General features: G+C 47.1%; 2 protein-coding genes across 2 annotated transcripts; one reads left to right on the top strand and one right to left on the bottom strand.

Moving 5' to 3' along the window:
• Window positions 1-1,883: 1,883 nt before the first annotated feature.
• LOC125511389 (60S ribosomal protein L23-like) lies at window positions 1,884-4,534 on the bottom strand. Its single transcript, XM_048676742.1, has 3 exons — window positions 4,408-4,534; window positions 4,027-4,311; window positions 1,884-2,199 (listed from the first exon to the last, which is right to left on the bottom strand). Exons 1-3 carry the CDS (start codon window positions 4,418-4,420, stop codon window positions 2,075-2,077), a joined length of 423 nt encoding a protein of 140 aa, XP_048532699.1. The 5' UTR covers window positions 4,421-4,534; the 3' UTR covers window positions 1,884-2,074.
• A 3,244-nt stretch (window positions 4,535-7,778) lies between these two features.
• On the top strand, window positions 7,779-8,764 carry LOC125507570. Its single transcript, XM_048672112.1, has 2 exons — window positions 7,779-8,306; window positions 8,393-8,764. The coding sequence occupies exons 1-2, from the start codon at window positions 7,779-7,781 to the stop codon at window positions 8,762-8,764; spliced, it is 900 nt and encodes a 299-aa protein (XP_048528069.1).
• The last annotated feature ends 2,937 nt before the right edge of the window (window positions 8,765-11,701 follow it).

Here is an 11,701-nt window from a genome sequence, read left to right as displayed (position 1 = left end):
CAGTTTGGAAGAATTTTTGGAATTTGAAAGTACCAGCAAAAGTTAAAAAAAATATCTGGAGATGCTTGCACAACGCCATTTCATGTCGGAGTACTCTGATGAATCGCCATGTTGGGACTGTTTCCCAATGCCCATTTTGTCCAGATGGGGTAGAGGACTTATCTCATATGCTGTTCAAGTGTGCAAGATCACAGGCAATATGGGAGGGTCTGGGGATCGCACCTGATATTACTTTCGCTACAATGACTGATCGGTCAGGTTGAGCGGTCCTAGATTTTATTCTCTGCGATGGTTCTTATCAGCGATGCTACTCTGGAATGGTTGAATTACCGGAACTTATATCGACATCATGCTGGTTTTTATGGTGGCAAAGAAGACAGTTTGTGCGAGGGGAAGATATATTGACACCAGAAAAAACATCACCTGTTGTGGTTGCCCTAGCACTAAACTATGTTTGTGGAACCGAAGTTAAAATCGCACCCAAGATAAACAAGTGGCCGGCGTTTCTCGCGGGGCAACTAATTCTAAATGTGGACGCATCATTCACAGAGTGCGACTATGCAGGATCATGTGGAGCTGTTATGCGCGATCACCAGGGGTCCTTCATAACGGCATCCACAGCGAGATTGGAACACGTAGCTGATGTGTTTACGGCAGAAGCGACATCTTTGCTCGAAGGATTGAGGGATACAGGATGCTATAACTTAGTGGTGAGATCGGACAATACCACGATGGTGGATGCACTGAACCACAATTGAGGTTATTCTATGGTGGTAGCGCCGGTCATTGATGAATGTTGAAGTAATCTAATAGATTTCGGGAGGGTTACTATTGAGCATTGTATTAGAGAGTGAACTTTGTAGTTCATGAGCTGGTTAGCTGGGGACGTGTTAACAATCCATCTCTTTGAATTGATGCATTGTCTTGTGAAATTGCTAGCACACAATGTATCTATTATTTAATTAATAAAGTAAGCCTTCCCGTAAAAAAAGGTTGAATGGATAACCCTGATATCGAGCTGAACCGAACTAAGCTACACGATCTGACCAGCTTGTGCTCACGGCTGATGTATGCATGCAGCGCTGTGTAGAGAAATCGACGAGATCAACGACAGAGTAGGCGTATAAAGGCGCATACCTTCCTTCCTATGTGTTGAGCTTGAATTGTTTATTCGTATGTTACATAGAAATGAAGTATAATCACACTGGTTGACAGTCGGAAAGATGAGTTGAGAGACCGACAAGAGCGATCGTTTTTCGGTTTTTATAAAAGGGGTTCCGTGCTTCCAGGTTCTGGCGCATTCTATATGCGTCAAAAAAATTAGTAATTAAAAAAATTCCAACAATTCCAAATCTTTTTCAAAATCAAACATGATCAAGTATTGTACTTGTATAAAAAAATTGGACAAGAAATGATTCATATTGACTTCAGGGCAAAAATGTATAGCATGTATAGTACTTATATAGCGTTTTTTGCCGAATGTTCAACCAAGGTGCAACCAAAGTCATTCTCCGATCATGTTTGATACCAAAAAAGATTTGGAATTTTTTGAATTTTTTTAATTATTATTTTTTAAACTTTTTTTAATTAGTATTTTTGGAACTTTATGGATCACGTTTGATACCCAGGTTCTCCTTCGTATTTTCCGGTCCAGATCTCTTTTTCTTATACTGTGCAAAAAGAACGCATTCTAAAAATACCACTTTTTCTAAAACTAGTTTTGTGGTAAACGACATTTAGCTACTATGGAAGCGGTGTTCTTCGATGCTACGGCAGACTATTGTTATGTGAGGACAGACCACTAAACAACCCACATAAAGATTGTTATGGGATGCAAGGCTTCTGTATAAATACTCCACAAACTCTGCAAACCAAAACAGAGATACGCAAGGTTCACCATTTTCCCTGGCAACGAAGTTACAGTTGTTAAACTAAGTAGACAGGCAGGCTTCTGTTCACTAAGAACTGGGATGCCAAACAAACAGAGCAACGCAAAGTTCCACTATTTCCCAGGCAAAACAGTTACAACCCACACTGACATTATATAACCAGTCTCACAGCTTGAAACAAGCTCTCAAACGATGGCATTGGCGTTGCTGGCGATCCTGGGCCACAGGTCAGCACACTCCTTTCCGACGGGTCCAGTGATCGCAGATCCTTTCATCTCACCCTTGGGATTCACGATCACTCCAGCATTGTCTGCAAAACATATTCACAGCCACTGTTCAGTTCAAAATGATACTTATATTCAATGAACATCAAATAGTCAAGAGCATTTAGCCAATGAAATCAGGGAAAGAGGTCTACATCCAAAGGGATATGCAAATACAGGCTAACACGAAGATAGAAAAAGGGATCAGACACAAACAAACAACTAACATTTAGAGGAAACTGATTTTTGTCTCATGGCAAGTCCAAAAGTTTCAATGCAGCAACGCTGCTACCAAGGGTGATGGGAGATGAGACAACCTTCAGAAGGAGAAAACCTCAACATCAAAAAGGTTAGTCTACGATGTTTGCTTAGGAATATACAAACATGGGGAGTTTGCTCCATATAAAAAGACTTCCATCACAGAAAAAATAAAATATGATACCCAAAAAAGGATGTGTTTTAGTGATGTGCATCTCATGGCAATTCCCAAAGTTTAAAAGCAACAACGCTGCTATCAAGGGCGATGGAATATGAGACTGCCTTCTAAAGGAGAAATCCCTGGAGGGAAACCTCAACAACAGAAGGCTCACTTTATGATGTTTGCCAAGGACTATACAAACATGGATTGTTTGCTCCACAAAAGCAAGAGGACTCGGATGTCCTCGCATCACATAACAATAGTTCTCATAAATAAATAAAGATGCAGTATTTTACAGAAGATATTATTTGATATAAAATTTGGGCAATAACAGATGTAAGTCTCATGGCAATTCCCAAAGTTTAAATGCAGCAACACTGCTATCAAGGGCAATGGAATATGAGACTGCCTTCTAATGGAGAAATCCCTGGAGGGAAACCTCAACAACAGAAGGATCACTTTGTGATGTTTGCTAAGGACTATACAAACATGGACTGTTTGCTCCACAAAAGCAAGAGGACTCGGATGTCCTCCCATCACATAACAATAGTTTCATAAATAAATAAAGACACATTGCAGCATATTTGAAATAATATTTGGGCAAGAACAGATGTTAGTCTCATGGCAATTCCCAAAGTTTAAATGCAGCAACATTGCTATCAAGGGCGATGGAATATGAGACTGCCTTCTAATGGAGAAATCCCTGGAGGGAAACCTCAACAACAGAAGGCTTACTTTATGATGTTTGCTAAGGAATATGCAAACATGGATTGTTTGCTCCAAAATAGCAAAAGGACTCGGATGTCCTCCGTCACACAAAAACATGCACACAGAAATGTACCACATGTAAACATGCACACAGAAATGTACCACATGTGCTTAAAGAAAGAGAAAATTGAATTGAATGAATAGAAGTTACTGATTGTCTCATGGCAAGTCCCAAAGTTTAACTGCAGCAACGCCGCTATCAAGGGCAATGGAATATGAGACCGCCTTTGCATGGAGCAATTCCAGGGGAACCTCAACATACAAAGGCTTGATTTGTGACGTTCGCCAAGGAATATACAAACACAAAGAGTTTGCTCCTTATCAGGCAAAAGGACTCGGATGTCCCCCCGTCACACACAACAAAGATCAAAAACCCAATGTCTGACGCCAGGCAAACAATCTACAAGAATAAAATGCACAACTACAGCAGCCGTTCAGAACTAAACAGCATCAATCGGCTGGAACTGAGCAATTTTGCAAACAAATAGCAAGCCACACAACATTGGAAATTACCGAGGGGGGCACATATATCAGAATTCTACACTGGGTGTGACACAGCAGGCATCAATGAAAGATTTCAGACAGATGGACTGAACTAAGTACTACTAATTATAATCAAGATTCATCATTTATTGCCATCACAGTGATCGACTGAGGGGGTCGTACGAGTAGGGAGATGTGATGGTACCTTCGAAGTACATGAAGACGCCGTCCTTGCGGCGCCAGGGCTTGCGCTGGCGGATGATGACGGCGGGCATGACCTTCTTCCGGAGGTCGGGCTTCCCCTTCTTGACGGTGGCCATGACCATGTCGCCGACGCAGGCGGACGGGAGGCGGTTGAGGCGGCCCTTGATGCCCTTGACGGAGATGATGTAGAGGTTCTTGGCGCCCGTGTTGTCGGCGCAGTTCACCGTCGCTGCCACCGGCAGCCCCAGCGACATCCGGAACTTGTTCCCCGCGGAGCCTCCCCTCCCTGGATCGGATCAAACAGCACAAGAACAGCATCAGAGACGAGATTGCAGATGAAGGATCGATCGGGGAGGGAGGCGGAGAGGGGAAGAGGGTTCACCTCGCTTCGACATGGCGGCGGCTGCGGCTGGACCGACTGGTAGGGTTTCTCCTGGCTCGCTAGTTATAGATCGGAGGGCTAGGGTTTTGGCTGCTTTTGGTACGAAATTGCCCTCGGGTGGTTTGGGCGCCGCGGGGTGAGGAAGGGGTAAAAAGGTCTTTTTCTGACATGCCAGGCACGGGAGTTTAACGGCGGCGGCGGGCGTGGGTTTTCGTGGGCCGGTGTGGGAAAATGAAGCAGGTGTTTTCGGCCCGTGAACTCGGGGATGCCAGGCAAAGGCCCGTTTGAGAGATGAGGGCTTAAATAAATGAAGATTAAATTCACCTACAAAATGAAGATTAAATAAAAGAGATGAAAGCCATGTGTCCGGGACTCCCTATTCCGTGACCCGCGCGCTAGAAAGCGAGCTCATGAATTCTTCATGATTTTGAAAAAAATGTTCGGGATTTCCGATTGTTTGTGAATTCTAAATGATTTGAAATGTTCATGCATTCAAAAATTATTCATGGTTGTGAAAAAATCAAAAAATGTTTACTGATTCAAAAAATATTCCGAAATTTTAAAAAAAGTTCATAAATTCTAAGATAAAAACCTAAAGGAAATGAAAAATAGAAAAAAAAACTAAAAAGAAAGAAAAACAAAAAAATAAAGAAACTGAAAGAAAAATGAGATACTACCCAAAACTAGAAAGGGGAGATAGTTGAGCTGGCCTAGGACGTGTTTGGTTGTCCGCATGAGGCCCAGCCTGGCCCGGGCGGGAAGAATTTGGCCCGTTTGGTTTCCTGCATTCACTGTGCGCCCGCATTGCACGAAGCTTAAAGCACGTCCAGGCCTGGCCCAGGGGCAACGCACGAATCGGCAGTAGCTCGCGAGCCTGGCCAGGGCGAGGCAGGAGAGGGCGACGCGCTTCTCCCCTCGGGCGAGCAGGGGAGATGGCGCGAGCTCGCCCGCGTCGCTGAAAAATCGGCGGGAGGATTTCGGCTCACCTCCCGCCGCTCCACCCCCTATTTAGCCCCTCCCTCACCGCCCCAACTCCCGCCACTATTCTTCCTCCGTTCGTGCTTTCCCGCCGACGCGCATCTGTTGGGAAATGTAGTAATTTCAAAAAATTTCCTACGCACACGCAAGATCATGGTGATACATAGCAACGAGAGGGGAGAGTGTGATCTACGTACCCTTGTAGATCGACAACGGAAGCATTTGGTTGATGTAGTCGTACGTCTCCACGGGCCGACCGATCAAGCACCGAAACTACGGCACCTCCGAGTTTTAGCACACGTTCAGCTCGATGACGATCCCCGGACTCCGATCCAGCAAAGTGTCGGGGAAGAGTTCCGTCAGCACGACGGCGTGGTGACGATCTTGATGTACTACTGTCGCAGGGCTTCGCCTAAGCACCGCTACAATATTATCGAGGACTATGGTGGCAGGGGGCGCCGCACACGGCTAAGAATATGATCACGTGGATCAACTTTTGTTCCTCTGGGGTGCCCCTGCCTCCGTATATAAAGGCTCAAGGGGGGGTGCGGCCGGCCTAGAGGTGGCGCGCTAGGAGGAGTCCTACTCCCTCCGGGAGTAGGATTCCCCCCCCCCAATCCTAGTTGGAATAGGATTCGCGGAGGGGGAAAAAGAGAAAGGGGGGCCGGCCCCCTCTCCTTGTCCTATTCGGACCAAGGGAGGGGAGGGGCGCGCGGCCCATCTCAGGCTGCCTCTTCTCTTTTCCACTAAGGCCCACTAAGGCCCATATAGCTCCCGGGGGGTTCCGGTAACCTCCCGGTACTCCGGTAAAATCCCGATTTCACCCGGAACACTTTCGATATCCAAACATAGGCTTCCAATATATCAATCTTTATGTCTCGACCATTTCGAGACTCCTCGTCATGTCCGTGATCACATCCGGGACTCCGAACAACCTTCGGTACATCAAAACGTATAAACTCATAATATAACTGTCATCGAAACCTTAAGCGTGCGGACCCTACGGGTTCGAGAACAATGTAGACATGACCGAGACATGTCTCCGGTCAATAACCAATAGCGGGACCTGGATGCCCATATTGGCTCCTACATATTCTACGAAGATCTTTATCGGTCAGACCGCATAACAACATACGTTGTTCCCTTTGTCATCGGTATGTTACTTGCCCGAGATTCGATCGTCGGTATCCAATACCTAGTTCAATCTCGTTACCGGCAAGTCTCTTTACTCGTTCCATAATACATCATCTCGCAACTAACTCATTAGTTGCATTGCTTGCAAGGCTTAAGTGATGTGCATTACCGAGAGGGCCCAGAGATACCTTTCCGACGATCGGAGTGACAAATCCTAATCTCGAAATACGTCAACCCAACATGTACCTTTGGAGACACCTGTAGAGCACCTTTATAATCACCCATTTACGTTGTGACGTTTGGTAGCACACAAAGTGTTCCTCCGGCACACGGGAGTTACATAATCTCATAGTCATAGGAACATGTATAAGTCATGAAGAAAGCAATAGCAACATACTAAACGATCGGGTGCTAAGCTAATGGAATGGGTCATGTCAATCAGATCATTCAACTAATGATGTGATCCCTTTTAATCAAATGACAACTTTTTGTCCATGGTTAGGAAACATAACCATCTTTGATTAACGAGCTAGTCAAGTAGAGGCATACTAGTGACACTCTGTTTGTCTATGTATTCACACATGTATTATGTTTCCGGTTAATACAATTCTAGCATGAATAATAAACTTTTATCATGATATAAGGAAATAAATAATAACTTTATTATTGCCTCTAGGGCATATTTCCTTCAGCATCGGCACCGACGAGCAGGTAAGCGGCACATCTTCATCGGTCGGCTGACCACGGCGTCGGAGCTCCTTCACCGGCCGGCGTTCATCTTCCACCACCGTCCCCCCTCGTCCTCAAGCTGCAGCCATGGCCTCTGTGAGTTCAATCCCCCTTTCTCTCTGTTCCTTCTAGCTAGATCTGAGCTGCATCTAGGGTTTGATCTAGATGCATGGTTGATTAGTGGTCTGATCTGTGAGCTGATATGGTTGGTTGCTATGCTGCGGTTACAATTTGTGGTAGGGCTAGATGTTCAAGCATGTGGTAGGCTAGATTAGTAGTAGAGTTTGAAGTTGAACCTTGTGCTTGTGTTGAATCATGCTTAGATTTGTGATTATTAGCTATTGGTGGTCATGTGCTTGCTATGATAGTGATGAACCATGTACATGTACATGTATGCTTAGTATGATAGTGATGAAGCATGTGCTTGCTATGATAGTGATGAACCATGTACATGTATGCTCCTGCTTTCATGGATTGTCCGGTATGTTGTGTGCTATGCTCACTGTCAATGCGTGCTACGATTGTAGGACATGACCACGCAGACGCAAGATCTTAGTCAGGCCCTTGTCGTGTCCGACAGCCAGTTTGCTCCATTGTTTGTCGAGGAGTCGCAGCCTATGGCCCAGATGACACCTGATTCAGAGGTGTTCGAGTCTGATTCCCTCTATGTGCCAGTAGTGCTCGTTGAGCCAACTACTGCTGCTGCTGCCGCTGCACTCAAGCTAGCAGCAGCAAAGGCAAAGAAGGATAGTAGGTCGAACAACACGAAGTGGCAGCTGTTCATGTCCACGTTCGTGCTGAACAAGATGTGTGAGCTCATCTCTAGTGGAGTTAGGACTGACAAGGGCTTCAAGGAGGTGCACTTGAACACCGTTGCGAAGCAGGTGTTCGAGTTCTGTGGGCAAGAGGTGTCTGCCACCCAGGTGTACAACCACCTGAGGAAGTGGAGAAGTCGATGGATCCAAGTGTCCAAGCTGAGAGACCTTAGCGGCGCCTCATGGGATGAGAACACTTGCTCCATAGTTCTGGAGGTAGAGCACTACGCCGGCCATGTCGCGGTTAGCTCACAACCCTCTTTCTTTTCATATTGTCCACCATTGCCTACTCCTAATCGCAACTAACAATACTTGTGTTTCATTCTTAGGACCACCCAAGGGACGCTGAGTTCCTCAACACACCCATCCAGAACTACAACCAGATGCAACACATCTTCTCCTTCAGGCTGGCAACTGGGAAGCATGCCATGGGCTCGGGGGAGCCTCTTGGTTCTCCCATGCCCGACTTCCCTGGGACCCCGGACGTCGAGATCCTTGATGGCCTTGACAAGCCCGCTGCGAAGCCCTTCGACAAGCCATTTGACCCCGTTGATAGGAAGAGGAAGAGAGGAGGCCTGATGGAGGAGGAGATCAATGTCTTCTGCAGCATGACTGAGGCGATGAAGGAGGTGGCAACAGCCATCAGGGAGTGCAAGCCCCTCGACGTCCACCCTGACCTGTATGGCGCTGTCATGACCTAGGGTGGCTTCAGCGACGAGGCTCTCATGGCAGCTGTCAGCCACCTTCTTGACAACAAGGCCCAGGGTGTTGGGTCCGTTGCCATGGCCGACGCTCACATGGTGTTGTGGCTCAGGAGCTGGCTGGGCAAGCACTACTACTAGAGTAGTGCTGCCTGTGAGCGTGCATGATCCCCAACGGCGATGGTGGTGGCGACGACGATGACGATGACGATGTACATTTTGTGTAGCTAGGGCTCAAAAATTATTTGATGGTCTGTATATTTTGGTGAGGTGATATATACTAACCCCTCACGGTGACGGTGAACTTGCGGTGGTAGGACGACACCCTCTTTTGGATGTGGTGGTAGGTTAACACCAAGGTAGTGCTAGGAAGAACTTGCTATGCCGTATGATCATGCATGCTTTACTTCTTCTCTTCTGCTCCATTGTTGTTTGTGTGCTACTTTGCTTGATACTTGTGTGCTCCATTGATTTGTTGCTTCAACTCTTGCTCTTGTGCATTGCTAGGGCAAGTGGTATGTTGTGTTCATTGGTGAGGTTCCAAGGGTTTATAGTTCATGGGAAGAAGCCAATGCACAAGTGGCATCATATAGCAACAACAACTATAGAGGGTTCAAGACTAAGCAGGCAGCAGAACAAGCTTACTCCGTCTGGGTGCGAAAGCACGGGGGCAGCAGTGTCGACAGTGCCAAGGTTGGAGCTGTCAAAGTGGAAGCTGCTAAGGTGGATCGTCAGTTCGGCCTGAAGCTGAAGAACTTCATCATCTTCGCCCAGTTCGTCACCATTGTTGTGTTGTGGCGTTGGTGTGCTAGGTGTGATCATTGTGGGTAAGCTCACCAACTAGGGTACAAGGTAAGCACAACATGTACGCCGTATTCAACCAAGTCGTGTTCATGTGCCGCTAGGGCCAATGCAGCCAACCAAACAAAGTGCACTTGCATATTACCTAATGCAGGGACTAGGGATGCAGGCAACCAATCAAGTTGCATATGGCGTATTAGGGCTTGTTTTTGCTCAACCAGGCTGGGTTGAGAAGTGCATGCGATGCAGGAACTGTTGACAACGACAACCAAACACGCCCCTAATGTACAAAGCGGGAGCGTGGAAGGAGGGTATGTTGCATGACACTATGCAGCGACCTACGTGGTAAATGGGATCTCTCCTTCTATCCTGCAAAACAAGAATATAAAGTCTCCATCTTGGTTTGCTCAAAAAGAAAAAGTGTCGAGCTGATCACATGTTCTCCTCTAGAAATAAGAGTGACAAATTCATATTCTATGCAAACAACTTAAGCACTTTATCTCAAATTGAAAATTGAGGGCATATTTAGAATGGAGGATTAAAAATGTAACACCATGTTTGGATGTTTGAATTTGGCAATGAATTGAGGAATTGGTATAGAAGCGGTGAATACCATGTGTTTAGGGTGGCTACCAAAATGACTTATGTAATCAAGAGCTCTGGTTCCAAGTTATGCGCTCATAAGTATGCATGGGCCCGCCCTCGATTCCAAGGCCCCTGGATTTTCACCGAAACCAATCTGACCCACATTTCCTACCTGTCTACTCCCTCTCTTGCATCAAGTCTCAGAGAGAGGCGATGAGTAGAAGGGACATCAACGGAGGGAATTTTGCAGTGATGGTGCAATTATTCCTTTCAGTTTTCCCCATTTACTTCCTTGTTTTTTGTTCTTGTACATTATGGTTGATATTGTACATAGATGGGCTTGTAGAATAAATCGTTAGATTTTATTTATGCTATAACTAGAGAAAAATAAAAGAAGAAAGACACTTTTGCCGTCACTTTGAGGAGACCAATGGGACTATATAGTGAACCACCTCCTTTCAATATACTTGATTACTCAATTCTCGTCAGACGAGTGCAGGAACGTTCATCCTACCAATTCAATGCAACTTCATGGGATTCCCTTATATAATCTCCCCGCCGACCAGTTACAGCTCCTCGTGCACCCTGAAACCCTAACTACCTATCACAGATGCCGCTCCGATGCACATCTCCCTCCACTTTTGATGACTCCTTCCTGTTTGGGATCGTAGCAGAATTTAAAATTTTCTACGCATCACCAAGATCAATCTATGGAGTAATCTAGCAACGAGGGGAAGGAGAGTGCATATACATACCCTTGTAGATCGCTAAGCGGAAGCGTTCAAGTGAACGGGGTTGATGGAGTCGTACTCGTCGTGATCCAAATCACCGATGATCCTAGTGCCGAACGGACGGCACCTCCGCGTTCAACACACGTACAGCCCGGTGACGTCTCCTACACCTTGATCTAGCAAGGGGAGAAGGAGAGGTTGGGGAAGACTCCATCCAGCAGTAGCACGACGGCGTGGTGGTGGTGGAGGAGCGCGGGACTCCAGCAGGGCTTCGCCAAGCACTACGAGAGACGAGGAGGGAGAGGGGTAGGGCTGCGCCAACAGGGGAGGAACTTCATCTGTTGGGCTGACCCTTTGCCTCCACTATATATAGGGGGGAGGGAGGGCTGTGTCCCCACCTAGGGTTTCCACCCTAGGGGTGGCGGCAGCCCCAATCCCCATCTGGGGTGGCGGCCAAGTGGGGGGAGAGGGAGGCACACCAGGCATGGGCCTTAGGGCCCATCTGCCCTTAGGGTTTGCCCCCTCTTCTCTCTAGGCGCATGGGCCTTGGTGGGGAGGCGCCCCAGCCCACCTAGGGGCTGGTCCCTTCTCACACTTGGCCCATGTATGCCTCCGGGGCCCGTGGCCCCTCCCGGTGGACCCCCGGACCCCTCCGGTGGTCCCGGTACACTCCCAGTGATGCCCGGAACACTTCCGGTGGCCAAAACCATACTTCCTATATATCAATCTTTACCTCCGGACCATTCCGGAACTCCTCGTGACGTCCGGGATCTCATCCGGGACTCCGAACAACATTCGGTAACCGCGTACATACTTTCCC

Source organism: Triticum urartu, chromosome 5 (genome assembly GCF_003073215.2).
Source record: "Triticum urartu cultivar G1812 chromosome 5, Tu2.1, whole genome shotgun sequence".
Lineage (NCBI taxonomy): Eukaryota > Viridiplantae > Streptophyta > Magnoliopsida > Poales > Poaceae > Triticum > Triticum urartu.
This window is presented reverse-complemented; position numbering and strand designations above follow the sequence as displayed.